The sequence below is a fragment of the Molothrus ater genome, chromosome 8 (assembly GCF_012460135.2).
Source record: "Molothrus ater isolate BHLD 08-10-18 breed brown headed cowbird chromosome 8, BPBGC_Mater_1.1, whole genome shotgun sequence".
NCBI classification, from domain to species: Eukaryota; Metazoa; Chordata; class Aves; order Passeriformes; family Icteridae; genus Molothrus; species Molothrus ater.
In genome coordinates this window covers 22,499,331-22,517,872 of record NC_050485.2, presented here as the reverse complement: position 1 = coordinate 22,517,872, position 18,542 = coordinate 22,499,331, and the positions used below count along the sequence as shown (strand labels likewise).

The window sequence follows — 18,542 nt, the reverse complement described above, 5'->3', positions numbered from 1 at the left end:
AACCCAGGACCACCTTCATGGCCTCTTTATAAGGGGATCACTCTGCTGGTATAGGAAATAAGGACCACATGCTCTCCCCTGAGCTCCTGCTGCAGGCACAAGCACCTGATCAGCCTCCACACAAATCAAGTCCCTGAACCGTCACATTGGTGCCTCACAAGGATTTGTGGACACACAGCCTATCCAACTCCTTTACTCCCTCTGATGAAAATTGGGAATAAAGAGATGTGTTACCTTAATAATGGGCTGATAGCAATGGACCACACTCGATCCTCTGTCTGCACTGTATGTAGACACTGACCAACTCTGCCCGCGGACAGGGACCAAACCTAAAGAGAGAGATGCATGTTATGCCACATCACCCAAAACTGCAGAAGGTAGGATGCATGCTGCTAATACTGTGCTGGAAGAGCTGCCCAAACTGCCTTGCTTACCTTCCCACAGACCCTCTGTGAATTCCAATTACTTATTTTGGAAAGCAGAGCCTTCAATTGCTGGCAGAATCAAGCACTTGAAGACAGCTTATAAGAAGGACCTTCCACCCCATTGGTAACAGAGAGAGCACTCCCATCACCACTTGCTCTCTAAGGGCAGCACTCAACACAAACTCCTCATCTTCTGTAGTTAAATAAATGACAACTAGGATTTGTTCAAACCTGTTCTCTTGAACAGTGTGGGAAGACTTACTAGCATCCCTGAAAATTTTCCATTAATATTAAGTATAAAGTTAATCATTCACCAGCCTGTAAAATAATCTTCTTTTATAAGACCCCCCCGCTTTAGACCAAGTTTTTCAAGTGTACCCCAGGCTGCTTTCAAACTGGCTGCCCTTGCTCACTGACAGTATGAGAGAATTCCTGCCCTCCCCCAACAGTACAAACACACACATCTCCTTCCACAAGTTTACCCCTTTGTTTCTGCATCCTAATAAAGGTCCCAAAATTCTTGCTGGGGCCTCTGCTAGTGGCCCTCATTTTCTCCACCTTGCCATCATTCTTGGCCCACAGGACTCAAGCCCTCCAGTTGTCTGTAACCGACCCCCAGTGTTTTGCTTCAGGACTTCAAAGCACAGAGTGCCCTATTTGTTTGTTTGTTGATAATGCCCAGGATTGCAGGCTATTCTTGTCAGCGGGGAATTTAGCACCTAGTGTCAGCAAAAGCAGCAGAAAAGCTTAACTCCTTTAAGGCATCCCTATCTCCTACAGGTTAAAAATATTGCTCAGAGCACACTATCTGCTGCCTATCACACAGGAATGTACATTAACAGCTCTTCAGGGCTTAGTCCTAATCAACACTCAGCAGAGCCCTCAATAGCTTAGACACTTAGAGCCCCTTTAAAAGGTTGGTAGGGATTCCCTTCCACCCTCCAAGAGTCTCATTCACGCAAACAACACAGCCTACAAAAGGGATGATAAAAATTAAGAGGTGAACATCCCCAGAGTATATGCTGTGGGGAGCACTGTGTGGGCAAGATCTCACACTAGCTCTAAGAAAAACAGCTTGAAATTCCCCTCTGGGCTTCAGGAATTTGTTCTCAAGGTCGAGGATGTCTGTCCTCCAGCTGTCAGAGAAGTAGCAAGAAGGCACTCTCCCAGAAAAGAGGATCCACAGACCAGAGAGGAGCAGCACTGCTGAAGTGTGAGACAAAGCAGCATCAAGGTCTTGCTCCCAGGAGGCAAACAGCAATCCCAAAATTGCCTTTTGCATTGGAACATTGCTTGCTTTACTTGGAAGTGATTTTACTCAGGAGTACATCTGTACAGAGGGACCAACAAAAATAAATGGGGTCATGCTGCTTCACACCCTTCCTACAAAACCTTGAAAGAGAACCTTAAGTCTTTCCTTGCTTCAGCTTCCCCTCTTCTAAAACAGCAATTAGTTGGTTTTCCTGTTACTTCATGAATGCTCTATGATATAAACCAGGGACCAAGAGTGTCTATCAGCCTACCCAGAGCAAAAAACCAACATATTCAACACACAGCAACCACTTCCAACAATGAAACAAGTGGTTGTGAAGATACTACAGGTACTGCATCATGCTAGCAGGATAAGGGTGAAACATCTGTGTAGAGCTTCCTAAACTGATCAAAGAGCTGATTACAGCTCAGATGAACAACTCTCCAGGTCCACACAGGAACAAAGCATTGCCAACCAGATCCAGAAGGACAAAAATCAACAAGGTCCTGCCCCAAAAAGAAACAGCCAAAAATTATGTGACAGCACCCAGTGATGCCAGCTGGAAGAGAAAAATGGGAGCAAACAATTCTCATAGTCTAACTTCATTCCTGGTTTGCAAACCAAGAACCATTGGAAAAAAAAAAATGAAAACCCCCACACAGATAACTAAACCAAAAAATTAGTAAATAACCATAGATTTGGAAAAAGGCCATCCTATCCTTTACAGAGATTGAATATATAGCAGAGAGTACGTTAAACTACATTGCAATGTTAAATCACAAAACAAGGATGGGTTTGAGATCCATACAGCAAATTTCACACTAAATGGCATAGATTTCCACTACAGTGTAGATGGATGTACAGGGAAAGAAGCAAAACATCAGCTGCTGCCTTCTGCACTTCCAAGTTTAAGGCAGCAGCTGATGCTGTAAATTACTTCCAAATCTCTTTCTAACAAGCCTGGCAGAGCAAGCATCTTTTCAGAGACATAAGCCAAGACAGTCAGCATTCCTCCTGCAAGGAGTACAGGGCTCACAACAGTTCTGCTGACACTTAAATATTCATGGCACAAGACCTCTGAAGTCACCTCTACAGCAGCACCTGCAGCTGCTGAAACACTCCCTGCTCACCTTCGCCGTTCGGTCCCGGGAGCCGCTGACAATGAGGCCGCCTTGGAAGTCCACACAGTTCACCTCCTGCTCATGTGCAGAGAACTTGACACTGTAGGAGCCATGGAGCTTGTGAAGGACAATACTTCCATCTCTGAAAAACAAATCACAGGCAGGGAATTTGTACCTCTTGGACATGCACCTTCCACTAATGCTTTGGAGTGCTACAAAAAGACCAGGCCTGGTCTCTGACAGAGCTGAAATTCATGCAGCATTATTAACCCTCCACTCTTCACACATCACCTGTTCTCTTGCAATTTCACATCCGACCAGTTAAAGCCTAATCTGATGCACGTGAAAATTTTCCTGGCTATCTTTCCACCCTTCACTTTGTGTTAAGCTGCAGAAACTATAGCAAAGCAGCCATTCCTCCCCCTACCGCTTTGAGCTTGCCAGAATCCTGTCTGTATGCTGAGTGGCTGGAGTAAGGGAACAAGTGAGAGGACATTCTCACCCATGTCCAAGCCTCAGCTTTTCATTCATTTCAGAGCAGCCATGTAGGGTGCTGTGCTTTGAATTAATTACCCAGACATTTAGACCTTTTTCAACCAACACAGTTACTGGAATTTTAAATGCAAGCCTTCATTTTCACCTGAATTTCGGTCTATAGTTCACAGGGGAAAGTCTCACAATACCCAGGGCAGACAGCCATGCTTGTCTCTCCCAATTCTGTGCTTACTGTTGGGCATATTTTTTATAGTTTTAGCCATTAATGAAAGTCCTGTCACTTGCTGTAACTGTAAAAGTCCAGTGAAATGCAAAATGAATTGGAGAAGTGTGTGTGTGCTGGAAGGCCTGGCAGTTTCTCCCCTCTCCACAATTATATCAGTGGGTCTAATAAACACACACTTGTCTCTAGAAAACTTCCTGCACTAATGCAGTCCCAGCTAACCAGCAGTACTGATTATTGGAACAGTCTAGCTACCCTGGCTCTAACAGGGAAAGAAATTAAATTTGCATAGCAGTCAGGTTTGCCCGATCAGTCATTCCCGATTCAACAATCCTGTGGACATCAACACAAGTTTACAGAGCAAAGGACACTTTTTAAGGTCAATGGTATGAAACTCAGCTCCTTCACTGCTGCAGGTTCTTTTTCAAGCCAGAACCAAAATTATAAGAGAGGAAGCAGCAGCAGCTGACCACAGCCAAGCATGAGGACGCTGTGTAGCAAAACTGGCTCCTCTGCTCTGGGCTGGAGTTACACAGAATCTTTCCAACTTCAGCAACAAAACCCTTGGGCTCCTTCATTCACCCAACTTACCCCCCTCCACTGACAATGTGGGAGTTGACAAGAACAAAGCGACACACGTCCTCCTGGTGGCCAGAGAAGATGGCTTGGGGGTGACGCTGCAAACCTGTCCCCTCTGCACAGAGCTGGTAGGCCTGGATGTTCTCCGCTTGAGACAGGTAGAGATATTCGCCATCCAGCTCCATCCAGGGCATCAAACTGCAAACAGACAGCAGGTTGGGAGCATGCAGGAGTGGGGAGAAGAAAACAAAACAAAACAACCTCACACAGAAAAAGAAAAAAAATTCCATATGCAAACATATCAACAAAAACAAATGTCTGCTCAAGAAAAGTGAAGTTGGAGCAGCAGGTGACATGTAAAAGCAGGGCTTAATATAGCAGCACAGTGAAGCTTCTTCAGCAACATAAAAAGAAGATTACACTCCTGGCATTTTTCTAACCCACAGCTGAGGAAAAGGAAGCATGGAATCTCTGAAAGAGAAGATGGCCAAAAGTCTAGTGAACATAGATAGGAAATACCTAAGGGCCCCCAAACCTGCACATGAGCTCTGTATTTTTTAAGAAACTAGACTGGTGTTGGTGAGCTATGCTGAGCATTTCTAAGAGAGCATTCAGTGTGAGGCTTTTGGTGCAAACAGTCACTCTTGATATTTGCTGGTGCCCAGCAGAGACCACAAAGCTGCCACTGTTCCACACACCTCTAAGCAGGGGTATGTGTCACCAAAATACCACAGATCTTCCTACAGACAGAAAGTCACCTGCCTCCTGCACTCTGAGGCTACCCAAGAAATTTATGCTTATCATACAGAGGACATATTGTTCTACATTCACACTTCTTCACCTGCTGAGCCATAAGCTGTAGAGCAAACTCTTGGTTTCTCTTGCCCATATTTTAGAAGAGCCCATACGCCCTTTCTACCCACTGCTTTATGTGGGACAGTGGCAGGTTTGTATGGAATTGTATGATTCCAGGCCATGAGCAGTGGAGCCAAAAAAAACTATTCCAAAGTATTCTGAAGATTGATGTTACATATGGAAAATATGCTTTACCTTCTGGGAGATCAAGAAGAGGACAAGACACTCATGCAATACCTGAATTAAGTCTGCCATCTCAAGAAGTTTATTTATTCTTGAAACAAAACCAAAATATAGAAGAAAATAGGCTACAATACACACTTAGGCAGTGAGAGCTTTTCTCCAGATTTTGCTTTTTTGTGTAGCCAACAGAGAATCAGCAAATACGATTTCTGGATATAGTGAGGCCAGATACAAAGACATGGGACTCATGTCCTGTGGGGCATGGATGTGTGAGATTGTCTCTGCTCTGCCATCATTGCCAAGCGCACCAATGTCCACAGAAACACCGAGCAAATCCAGAGCCCTTCTACAGAGCAGCCTTTCAGTTTTCAAACTATTCAGGAACAAATGGCTTTGAAAGCAGTGGGGCTTCTCATAAAAACCTGTCTCCCTCTTTTTTTTAGATCATTTGTCCTCAGAGGTCACGATTTTCTGTGTCATCAGAGTCATTACACACAGCCGTACCTTGTAACATCACAATGAACAACTAGACACAAGTAAGAGGACAAGATTGCTCATTAGACAGAAGGTTCCAGCTTGCCTGTATTCATCTCCAGTAACAGGCCTTTAATCACATGGACAAAGTAGTTGAGTTTATAATATTCATCTGGGACTTGATCATATACATGGAAAAAGTAAGAGGCATCTTTAGAGCAGGAGCTCTGGCTTCAGGCAGGCTTTGATTTCCCCTTCCTTCCTCCACTCCTACACAGTCCTCTAAAAGCAAGTGAATATCCAGCTTACCTAGACTACAGCCAGTTTCTGCAGCTCTCCTTTTGCACAAGTTTAGCTTTTTACCTTTTTCTATGGCTTTTTCATAAGGAGAAGTAAAAAATCTGAAGCAGAATAAATGAAAATTAGGAGATGCCATTTGGATGGTGGCCTCATTAAATCAGTCCTTGCCTTTTCACTTGGGAAGCTGGTTTAGTAATGATCTCTAATATCCACAGAGCCTGTCTTCACAGATGGTTGCAAGCACTTCAAAGGCAGGTATACAACCTGCACCAAAACCCACTCTGCTCATTACAGCTGTTCCCAGGACTCTAGGCAAGAAGTGGCACATTATGCACCACTTCAATCTACACAGCACAAAAAGGCATGAAAGCTCAGTAGAAGGTCCCTGTTCTCCAGCAGCTAACAAACCACAGTCTTTCTCATTTTTCCTTCAGTCTGATGATGTGAAGGCTGAAAATTTCAATGTGCTGAAGGCTGAAAATTTCAACGTGCTGAAGGCTGAAAATTTCAACGTGCAGCTCAGACAAGAGACCTATCTTATGCTTTGCTTTTAAAGCCAAGTACACCTTTGCAAACAAGAATTTAACAACAAGCTCCTATCATTAATGTCAAATATACTTTCTTTTTTTAAGTGAAGGAGAGAAGCATGAAAATGAAGAGCAAAAGGCAGATGAATGGCAATTAGCATTTTAGATTTGTACATCCAAATCAGAATCCAGGATAAACCAAGGGACACAAAGCATTTTTGAGGGAACACCTAAGTCCACATCTGGGATCAAGGTGGGCTCATTGTGAGAGCAGGACAAAAGATTGCTCCTGGTATACAGCAGTAGACATGAATGCAACGGTTTGTAGTAAAGGTTGCTAAATGTGACTAAAACTGTACAGATCAGAACAAAGACAAATTCAAATTACTAAGAAAGAAACTCTTGACACTCAGCATGAATCCCTAGGGCAAGGCAGCAACTCAGGTTATCCCACACCCAGCTAGCCAGGAACACCCAAAACAAGCCAGCAACAATCACTTGTAAGACCCCATGGAGCACAAAGAGCAGGAAACACCTCATTTCAGGGCACAGGCACACACCCAAGGCCCCACAGCTGCTGTCACATAACAAAGAAGAAGAGGAAGGAGCCACTTGCTTGCATTTCCATTTCAGGACTGTCTCCCTCTGGCAGCGTCCATGCCTCCAGTTCTGAGATACCTTCACCCTTTCCTTCACTGGAATGCCAGGAGCTCTGCAGAGAGAGGAGAGATGAGATTAGCAACCAGGGCTGATGCCTTCTGGACAACAAATGCATTCAAGATGGCCACAGGTAAGCTCTCACCCTGGTTCCACAATGGTGAACTGACACACACTGATGGTGCAGTGCCACACTACAGTGAGGACATTCATGAGAGCTGACAAGAAAGGAACACTGACAAGAGTGAGGGATTACCAGCTAAGAAAGCCACCTCTGATGATCACAAACCTGAAATATGATCAAGACTTGACCAAGTATACTGAATGCAGCACAAGTTCAGACAAAATGTAATCCAAACAAGATAACACAGAAAGAAACCACCAGCATATCGCTGGAAAGTTTTCTCTTTACAGTCAGATAAAGCTATTGATAAGACTATTGCTGGACTACAAATCAAAGTTATTGGAATGAGCTGAGACAAACCAAGATCAATACTCTTCAAGATGTGACAAAAAGTAAGTACCACAGAGACCTGGGACCAAGGTCTCCTTAGAGTCTACATGAATATACCCAGCTCAAGCAGCTGTTCAACACCTGTTTTGTTTTCATGATCCAGAGTTGATTAAAGACATGGGGAATGGCAACTTTAGCTCCCATCTTTCTCATTTCATAAATTTAATTATTCAAAATCCTTACTGCAGCTGCTTAGATAGAAAAGTTCAGAAAATACAAACAAGAAGAAACTCTAGAAATTATCCTTTGTAACTAGGGGTTACATTTACTAGACTACAAGAGTTTATCCCACATTCATGCGTTTCTCAACAGCCAACACAGCCAGATACATTGAGAGAAAGGAAGATCCTTGAGAGATGGGAACTGGTGCCTCATGAGGACCAGTTTCTTCCTCCCATCCCTATAGCCCCTCCAATCCACTTCCCAAAAGTAGCATTTTTGGGTACTCTGTCATTTTTAAAACAAAGATTAGCTCCCTGTAAATAAACATCTCCTGTGTTAATGGGTGCAGGAATCTCTAACCTGGCCCTGGGGTCTGGCCAGATTCTTATTTTCCCAGCCTTCCTTCCATAGCCTCAGGCTCCTTTTTTTCTGCTCACCCTTCCCTCCTCTTTTCTATGCTTTCCGGCACTTAGTCACCATTATAATTTGACTGCATTCCTGGGCATGTGACCCATTTTAAACAAAAACAGAAACCACACACAGAAAAGCTTTTCATCCTCTAGAAAGCTTTGCAACTTTACGTTTATGATCAGTAGAGCCACACCAATTAAAACCGAATTTAGAAAGCTACAGGCTTTTTATTTTTCATAGCCATTTAAAAACAAACAAACAAAACCAAAATAGAGTTAGATTAGGCTGCAAGAAGAGGAATTCCTTTTTTAAAGGGAGCACTTGCAAGAGCTCATGAGGCCAGATAGTGTGTGAGATGAGGAATGCACAGTACCAAAAAGTCAGGTCAGATCCACTCTCATCATTGCTTATTACTCTCCCAGACAGAGTTCAGGCTCTCCGCCTACATGCAATTCCATTCATTACTCCAAAACACTTCTCCTCCCTACACTCAACCCTCAGTTAAGTTCTCCCCACATACAGATTTCAAGTCACCAGCTTGCACAGTGATGGAAAACACACTCATGCCACATCCCCCTCCCAACACATGCTGGCCCAACCAGACATTCTGAGCTCAATGCATAAACCCTACTAAGACTCGATGTAATTTCCAAGGCTCTGAAAAAGGTGACTCCAAGGTCAAAAAAGCAGCTTCCATCTTGGCTGCTCCCTCCTCCAAAGGGACCTGCTGGTCCCTTTTCTAGCAGGCCTTGACCCTCCTACTGCTGAAAATGCAAGTTCTGAAGAGTCACGTGTTGGCTCAGCCCAGAGCCCCAGTTCACTATTGCAGTTACTTTTGAAACAGACACCTCATTCTTTCCCACATATCAACAGTTCCTGTCTGGAGGGGATGAGGGTTGGGTGGGGAGACTATATATGGGGGAGGTCTGATGGGATTTGGGAGGGGGTGGTCAGGGTGGTGTTTTGGTTTTTTTTGTTTTATTCTTAATAGATATATTATTCATCCAGCCTTCGTCCTCCATACAGCAATTCTGGATCCAGCTAATTTAAACATGTCTTAAAAGTATCCTGCTTTTATATCCCAGACATTTTATTTATTCAAAATAGATGCAAGAAAAGGGACAGATGATATGGAGAAAGATGATGTAGAAAATTGGACTGATACATCCCTCCCTTTTGCAAATTATGGGGCAGCAAATGCTGAAGTGCAGTGCTGGTCAGAGACATTCGATCCCTCACATCAGAACTTAAATCAAGCCCAGCTATGGAATCAACTGCTGAGATACAATTTGATCACCTGATTTGCTTCCTCAACAGCATCCCTCCAGAGCAATTCCCAGAATGCATCAAAAATGTGATGAGTATCACTGCAATGCCTGAGAACAATTCTCAAATCTTAGAAAGTTAAAAATGTCATTACCATATAAACTTAACAATTTGATAAAAAAATTCCTTTTCTCCCCTACAAGAGCCTATTTTGTTTCAGTCATGATCAACACACTTTCTACACTTGCAAACTTTTAAGAATTTTTCCATGATGACCAAGGCAATCAACAGACACCACACACCTGCACCGAGTGTTTGACTTAACTAGGTACCTCTTACTTCAGCAACTGTGTTGAACATTCAAAGATTCAGGAGACTAAACCACCATATGAAGCCAAATGTTACACAAAATGCTATGGAGGGAACACTATCCACTGGCCAATGAATACCTTCATCTTTCTTGGTATACAATCCAGAAAAATACTAAGCCACAGGCTTAAAATTCAGGACCTGCTTAACTACTCTGTGAAATCAAGATCTTGGCATTTGTGTTCCCAGAGAAGGCACCCAACAGTGAACTTCAAGACTGCTGAAGGCTGACTCACTGAGGAAGGACTGGTATTTTTAGCGGGACCTACACAGGCCTGAATCAGAAAGCAACTGAGGTACAGTCCAGCATCCTAGAAGGATGACAGGAAACACAGGATGAAGGAATGAGTGAACACTGATTATAAAAACACAATGAAATTCAAGCAAAATGTTCTTAAAGCCCTTTAGAGTGCGTCATCTTACACCTCTGCTAGGGCATCACAATTACCAATATTTGATAAAGTTACATTACCCACAACATACAAGTCTGTCTTTGTTATTATCTAATTACCACCAAAAAGCACTCTATCAGGATCCCAAATCATAGTGCAATACATGACCTGAGCCAATGCATGTTTCCAATTGCATGCATTCCTGACGGAGGCTCCCTTTTCAAAGACTTGGTTATACTAAGGAAGAGAAGGTAAACATTTCTTACAGCCTGAGAGGGAGCTCCAGGACAAAAATCATCCCAAGCAACCCATTATAAAGGATTTTTCATTTCCCCCTTCCTACCTCTCCCTACTCTACAAAAAAAAAGCTAAAAGTATTTTGCTCAAATTATGAATTTCCTCTCTTTCTTGGCAGAGTTACCAAAAGAAATGTAATATTCCTTCTGGAGCCCACTTCCCAGCTGCTGAAGTAAGAGACTGGAACTGTCCCCACACAGCACCAAGTGACCCAGGTGACCTCAGGTACCAAGGCAGTTGCTGGCCTGGGCCCCAAAAGAAAGCAATGAAAGAATCACTCAGCCAGGGCATACCACCTCCTAAAGCTTCACCTCCAACAGATCTTGCCTTCAGTGATCCCCTCCCCATCCGAAGTCCTTTTCCACCAGAAATGGTATTTCTGCAACAGCAAGAGCTTCTGTGCTGTGCTGCATCCCAGGGAGATTTCTGCTGGCTGTCTACAATTTCAGCATGTGCCAAAACAGTGGTGCCTGCAACAACATAGGCCGTGTTACAGAAGATAACACCAACATGTCATGCTGTGTATTTTCCCAGCTGCATGGGGCACCCTAACCCACCAAAGTCCTTCATGTTTTGCTACATCTTAAGTACTGAAGAGCTCATCTGGAAATGCAAGTCTGCAGAGACCTGCTGGGACTGAATTTCTTCTGTGGACAAAATCTGCTGTCTGCATAAAAGCTGTCACCAGCCTGCCTGAGGCCTGACTGGAAGGGTCATAGAGAGAACAAACAGGTCACAGTGGCTAAGCCCCACTATCAACCTTGGCCCTGTGGCAAGGCTGGCTAACACAATGACCAACTGCACTTATTTGTGTAGTCGGGACACACCTGTTGAGTGGCAGGGTCTCAGTGCATCTACAAGTCATGGGCCACCAACAGCCAGCCAAGAGGGAAAAGCTATTTATGTCAGGAACCTCTGTTACTGTCCTCAAGTCGGTTGGCTTGCTAAATGTCTCTTCCAGGACAAAAATTCCAACTGAATTCCTTAAGCACATGACCCTTATTTAGCTTACTGCCATGTTCAGCCTGTCCCCTCTGCTCCCCTCTCCCTATGGGACATGGGTTCAAATAACTCTGAGATGGAAAAGGGTTCTGCTGACTGTTCTTCAATGTTCCTTGCTTCCTCTGGTGTGTCTGTGCCATCTCAGATGTTACCAGGCTGTCAACTGCTCCACCAAACAGCTCTTGTGAACAAGTCACCTCATGAAGAAGGCAGAGGCTGCCATAATACTCAGAGGTGCTAACAAATTTTTGTGCACATAGCAAGGACACACACTTTCACAAAGGCTTCCCAAAAAATCACCACCACCAAGACTGAGCCAGGCCACTCTGCCACCAGATGCCCTCTCCCTTACAAGTGACTGCAATGGGATGCTGCCTAGAAACTCCTGCCAGGATTTGGACTCTCTCGGAGAGTTTCGTAGGCTTTTTGGAGACAAAATCTGGGCTTCTTCAAAAAATGCACTGCTCTGGAAAGATTATGAGAAAACCTGAAGCTGCTGAAGAAGTGTGAAATGTATTTGAAAGAGTAGATTGTCAGTATGAAGTACTTGGATAGAATGAAATAACCCATACCTAGTCCAACAGGGGTAACAGCAACAAACAAAGCACACATATTTTAAGCCCTGTACTACATAAAATTCTTCTTTCTCTTTGTACTAGTGAAGATCTTAAGGGAAGGGTAGGCAGGCCTCAAAGAACTCTTACAAACAACTTCACATTCCCAGAAAAAGCAGTAGTTTCAAGGTTGTGGAGCTGTCCTGGCAGATCTGTCCTGCTCAGCACTAACAGTTTAAGGCAGAGTAAGAATAAATGTAACAGCAGGTTTATGAAAACCACTGACTTTTCCAGCACAAAGCAAGAGCTGCATTCCTTCATCCAAGATTTTTTTGTTACTGCAATATCCTCCCCAGAGTATCCCCCTCTGCATCATCTGCAGCAGTTCATTGCCTTCTTCATTTCTCTCTTAAAGTAATGAAACCTTGTTTTTAAAACAAGTTTTAAAAGATGAAGGAAACTGAAGCAGCTTTACAAGCATTCACTCTCCCTCCCCCTCCAGTGGTGAAGGCTGAGGTCTCCTATGATCGCTGCAGTTTGCATTTGGATTTGACTTGCAGAGATTGGCCATTTCCTGCTCCTGTAGGTACATACATTTTTCCAAGATCTGGAGAAAACACAGCTTTTATTAACTCACCAAAATGCTTACACAAGCTCTTAAATACTCATAGATGATAAATCTGTCCATTAATGAGTCTGCTTCTCTGAACTGGAGAATATACCATGATCCTAGTGGGCAAGGCAGAACAGAAGACAGGGAGAAAACATGCAGTGGAACACTTCATATTTTTATGTCTATTAATACATTACAAAGAGCAAATTGTCAAGCTATTTAGGTTCCAACTTTTAACCTGCCCTCTAAAATTCCTTTGTAACAAAGAGGAAATAAGTTTAGCCCAGCTGCAACTTTACTCCTTTCTTCCATGCCTTAAATAAAGAATCACCTTACAATGAGCTCTTTGCCTCTCCGATTTCTCCAGTCCAAGGTGGTCCAGCAAGCAGGCCCTGGATAAAGGCTTAAAGCACCCTCTGCTATTCCTGGCTCTGACACTGACCTGCTGCACAGAGGGCAGCTTGGTTGACATCTCCCTGCCTCTCCTTCCCCTCCAGCCCCTGTTTACCCTGGCTATTTAGGCAGCGAGCTCGTCAGGGCACAGACTGCTCTTGCTGGGCCTGTACAACAGCTGGCAAAACAGACACAGACTACAGGACACAACTGTAATATCACTATATCACCAAAACCCCCAAAGGCTTTGTGTTATTGCTGAGCTACAGTTTAGCTGCAGAAAGTGCTGTTAAGCCTTAACTTTTCTGTGATATGCTGCCACGCATTTTTGAAACAAAAAATTCTCCTTTCACCTTATATCATGAAGACATGGCTCAACTTTTACTTCAGCTGCTCCTGTGACTGAGTAAAGCAAAAATCTTAGCATAAGGACTCTTTTTTATCACCCTCATGACAAGGTCTTGTAGCAGTGCAGGTCTATACATAAAATTAACTTGTTTATACAGAAAAACTGACAATCTGATCTAGAGAGACTCACAGTTCAGATGCCAAGAAGCACATCCATGTAAAGCCACTCTGTACTTCCATAAGAGTGACACAATATCCTATTTAGCATTTAGTTACTGCTGATTCAACAAAGAAACAGCACATTTTTAACACTGAGAATGTGCTTCAAGAACTCTTCCAGATCAGCCCCTACCATCCCTAACATACAGTGACTCAGGTGGATGTGAACCTCGTGATTCCCTCCCCTCTGCCAAAGGAATGAAGTATACAGATACATCCCTCAAAGCAAACTTCTTTCTTCTCCTACAACTGCACAATTGAATCCATGCCTTAAACACTTAACTTGGCTTACATCTGTGCCTCCCAATTGGCTGAATCTACCAGAAAGTGAAAACATTAGAGATTGTCAATATTGTGAATATGCCTTTCAGCATAACAGCTAGTGTCTGGGCTTAAGTCCACATCTTCCTTTGACATCATTACCAACTTAGTTTAATATCGTTTAAGCACAAGCATGTATCCAGAGATAACCACAGCTGGCAATTTTTAAAAGTATGTAGTCAGGATGACAATTTTAAAAATTAAATAATTTTGGTTTTACATATACTACTATTTTTCTTCTCCATGCTGCTAATAGCTAGGGGTTTGCAACCAGTTTCTTATCAATCTTACCTCTTTCCTATTTTGGCAGAAAGAAGTTTTATAAGCAAGCTGACTGTTCAAACAGTTTTTTCACATACAAGATAAAGCTTCTTACTTCTGATCTTTGTTGTGACGATTATCTGAAGATATACCCAACAGAAAAAGCATTTTAAAGAAAGAGTGTCATTTTCAAGTTTATCACCTTTTTGAAAATGGGAAAGTGGGGCAGGAGTTAAGTTTCACAGCTATCTCCTTTAGGCTGAAATTTATTGCTATTTACAAAGCATTAACAGATGGCTTATCAAAAGCCACTTAACAGCAGAAATGATCAAACTATTCTGAGATGGATTTTTGTCTTAAACTGTAAATACTCCCTAGACTAGTTTTTAACTTATGCCAGCCTCCCAGGGACCATCAGTTAAGATCTAATGTGAGAACCATGCATGTTATTTCATTAAGTATATTAACCATAAACGGTTCCAGCCTTTGCTTTCTCAACTGCACACAGTATTGCACAAAAACCTCTCAAGAGAAAAAACTAGTGTTCACCTCATGCAACATTAGCCAGCACATGCAATAGAAGCTTCAGCTCCTGAGTGAGTCAAAGCCAAGTTTGACAAACTTAAGAGTTATTCCATATCACTAAGCAAGCACAGTTATCAAGAAGGTCCAGCTATCCAACATCTTCATCACCATTCTATTTTCACAGTAATATTTTAGCTTAAATACCTACTCAGCTCAAATTTAACCTTCAACGAGCAATCTACCAGGTTTCTACTTAAAATTGCTATTAAGAAGGATGGTGTGCCCAGAAGCTTGCCTGAACTCCCTCCCCAACTTGTACTGACTACTCAAATAAAATACAGTATCTCTCTGCAAATCTTACTCCCTCAACTGCAAGAGCAGCAATCTGGGAGATGGCTCTTGATCTTGGAGACGTGCACGAGGAGCAAGTGCTACAGAAGAGACATGGCTAGTTAAAACCCCTGAGCTGCCACAGAGACTGTTAAACTCTTCTTCAGCTTTGTACTAAAATTTCAGTACAAATTTTACAATTGTACAACTCAACACGTGCAGCCATATTGGTTCTTCTGCAGATATTCAGATATCCAGACCTCCTGGTTCTGCAGTATGCCCTTGCCTTGTATTTGTTGCCAAACTCTCTACCCTATTGGAATAAAACTCCTGCAACTGCCCCCAGATGCTGGATCTCCACCCTGTGAAAACAAGTGTTTGTTTTTCAGGTATTCTCCATAGGATTTGATATACTATTTCAAGGAACTGGAGACTGTCTGAGCCTTATATGAAGTTAAAAGTAATTAAAGGAATCATCCTCCAGATATATCTCAAGGTTGCTTCACAACCACTTGTAATGTAACTTAGTGTGTTACCTATGATTGAAGTCCTCAGGACCAAGGGAAGTGTTGACCAATGCTAAAAGCAGCTCTCAGAACTGGAGCTGTTTGAGGAAAACTTAAAAATAGGACACAGCACAAAAGTATATCCTAGAATTACTAAACAAAAAAAAAAACTGTTCATAGCAAATCTAACAGCACTGAAATCCTTGTGAGTTCAAAACTCAAGCAGCCTTCCCTTCTCTGAAGCCCTCTGACCTAGCAAATCTCTTCTGTAGCTGTTTATAGACCTGCATTCCTCTGCAGGGGGAAGTGGTGGTCCTTACACACACTGCACCTGCTCTGCTGTACACCTGATCCCTCCTGCAACTGAAGGAGCAGAGTATCACCTTATTCTTAATGAAAAATACAGAACTTCATTTCCTCAGGAGACAAAATCATATATTACAGTAGACAAGAGTCCAAAGCACAGCCATTCCACAGTGCTTATTCCTCCTGACTTCCAAGGGAACTGTGCTTAACTTCCAACCTGTGAACACCGAGAGGGTCTGAAAACCCAACACAAGAATTTTCAGCACCAGCAAAGTTCTGCTTCTGCCAGCAGAAGCAATAATTGTTTCTCTAAAGTCTATGCATTGATGAGACAGCAACATCAGACAGCAAAACAGGGGTCAAAACTCGCCATCCTTTCTTTTGAGTCATGTCAGCACAGTGTTTATGGAAACAATACTGAGTCACTGAATGACAAACAATGTCCATGCTGGCAGCTAAAGAGAAGCCATTGGAAGGAATTTGTAGATCCTAAGAACACAAACTTCTCTTAGGATCCTTAAATGAGGAAGGAAGACCCACTTTGTGAAGTTGCCTCCAAGTGGCATTTGGGACACAGCCAAATTTGAGAGAAGAAAGGCAAACTCTGGATCAACACCGACCACTGCCGAGGCCCAAGCCCCAAAGGCACTTCATCTAAGAAGATGCTGGTGTCATGCACACTGCAAAGCCTAGAGGGCTTGACCCTATTCCTAACCTGTGCTGTGCTGTTGAACTGGGGGAAAGATAAAGACCCCAGGAAAAAAAACCTCAATTCCTACTCACAAAACTTTAAAACTCAGAAGCCATGAAAAGAACAGGAGTCACTTTCTCTGTGCCAGCCATCACCATTTATACCAGCAAGCTGCTCTGTGAGAACCTAAGACACATGTTCCTGAGGGCCCACAACAGCTCTTTCACCCAAGAATGCACTAAGCCCACTCTCCAGCCTTTTCCCAGATGCCGTCCCAGGCCTTGCTCCCTTGCAGCTTCTTCTCTGAAGTGTTTTCAAGACCATGGCAGAGATCACTGCTCAGAAGTGGGGAGAGTGTGTGGGCATACAGGATCCACGCCAGCTGCACACAGCAGCTCCATCCATCTCCTTGTGTTCCAACCTCCCCCAGCCTGAAGCCCCCAAGCCTCAGTGTTTGGAGGGGTCTGGGGACTGAGAAGATCACAAAATCACAGAATTATTAGGGTTGGAAAAGACCTCTGAATATAATCCAGTCCAGCCTCCCTGCCAAGGCAGAGTGACCTAGAGCAGGTTTCATGAGTCCAGGTAGGTTTTGAATGTCTCCAGAGGGAGACTCCGTGCCCTCCCTCGGCAGCCCGTTCCAGCGCTTTGCCACACTGAGCATAATGTTCTTCCTCATGCAGAGGTGAAACTTTCTTTGTTTTAATTTATGGACGTTGCCACTCATCCTGTTGCTGACACCTGCCTTTGAGACACTTATATGCATTGATGAGATCCTGCTCAGTCTCTCTAGACTGAACAGGCCTGGCTCCCACAGTCTCTCCCTACTGGGGAGATGTTCCAGACCCCTTATCATTCTTTGCGGCCCCCGCTGGATCCTCACCCATAGCTCCCTGTCTTGGACTGGGAAGGCCAGAACTGGACACAGTTCTCCAGACATGGAAAGGGCCTCACGCTCCAGCACTCCCGCTGGGCCTGACAGTGAGACACGCCGCGAAAGCCCCGTCCTCGCCGCTCCCTCGCGGGGACAAGAGGCGCCTCCCCCAACCCCTCCGGGCAGCGCCGGGGCCGGGCCCCGCCGCCCTGGTGTGCGCCATCGGCCGCTCCCTCCCAGGGAGGCCCTTCCCGCGCCCTCGCCGCCCCTCCTGGCGCAGGGAAAGGGCGGCGCAACCGCGCTTCGGGAATGGCCCCGCGTCCCCCGCCCCTCGCGGCCCAGCGGCGGCCACGCCAGGAGCGCAGCGCGGCCCTGGCAACCGGCTGGGCCGCGGCATCCCCGGCCTTTCCGGGCCGCCGCCGCCGCCGCCCCCCGCCCTTCCGCCGGGAAGGCCGCGCTTACAGATCGGTGCCGAGCTGGGTGAAGCCGGAGTTGAGGCAGCCGCGGGCTATGCGCCTCCAGAGGACATCGCGGCTGCTGAGGAAGCGCAGGCGGCGGCAGACCTGGGCCAGGCGGCCCAAGGCCTGCGCGTCCAGGTAGGAGCAGATGAGGAGCAGCAGCTCCTCAGGTAAGGCCCAGAGCGGGGAGGGGGGGGAGGCGGCCCGGGATCCCCCCTCCGCCTGGGGGGATCGGGGGCTGCCCTTCCTCCCCATGGAGCAGCAGCTCCCGCCCCTCCTCCCCGGGAGCCGGAGCTGCGCTGCCCGGGGGAGGCCAAGCCATGGACGGGGCAGCCGCTCCCCAGTCACATGGGGCAGAAGCCGCTGCCTGTCACTGCCCCCTCCGGGGGAGGAGGCGGCTGCGGGACCGGAGGGGCACGGGCCGCCGAGCCCACCCTCGTTAGCGGATTAATTCATTAACGGGAGCCGCTGGGACTCCCCCTGTGCCAATTGCCCTCCCCCACACCCCCTCGCCACGCCACGACCAGCTCCCGGGTCTGTATCTTCCCATCTGCGCTTAGCAACGTCACCTGATCTGAGTATTCATTAATAACGTGAACAATTAATGGTGGGGATGGCGATCCCAGGTAACCAGAACAT

The 18,542-nt window shown here is 45.0% G+C and overlaps 1 protein-coding gene across 2 annotated transcripts in view; it reads right to left on the bottom strand.

The window, feature by feature from the left end:
- Positions 1-18,325, bottom strand: part of FBXW4 (F-box and WD repeat domain containing 4) — a 59,603-nt gene extending 41,278 nt beyond the window's left edge. For both annotated transcript variants that reach the window (XM_036385970.2, XM_036385971.2), the window contains exons 1-5: positions 17,908-18,325; positions 7,051-7,146; positions 4,108-4,293; positions 2,808-2,940; positions 235-329 (exon numbers count right to left, since the gene is read on the bottom strand). In XM_036385970.2, the coding sequence (XP_036241863.1) occupies positions 235-329; positions 2,808-2,940; positions 4,108-4,293; positions 7,051-7,146; positions 17,908-18,158 (761 nt within the window). In that variant the 5' untranslated portion in view covers positions 18,159-18,325. The remainder of the gene's footprint in view (positions 1-234; positions 330-2,807; positions 2,941-4,107; positions 4,294-7,050; positions 7,147-17,907) is intronic.
- Positions 18,326-18,542: the final 217 nt, after the last annotated feature.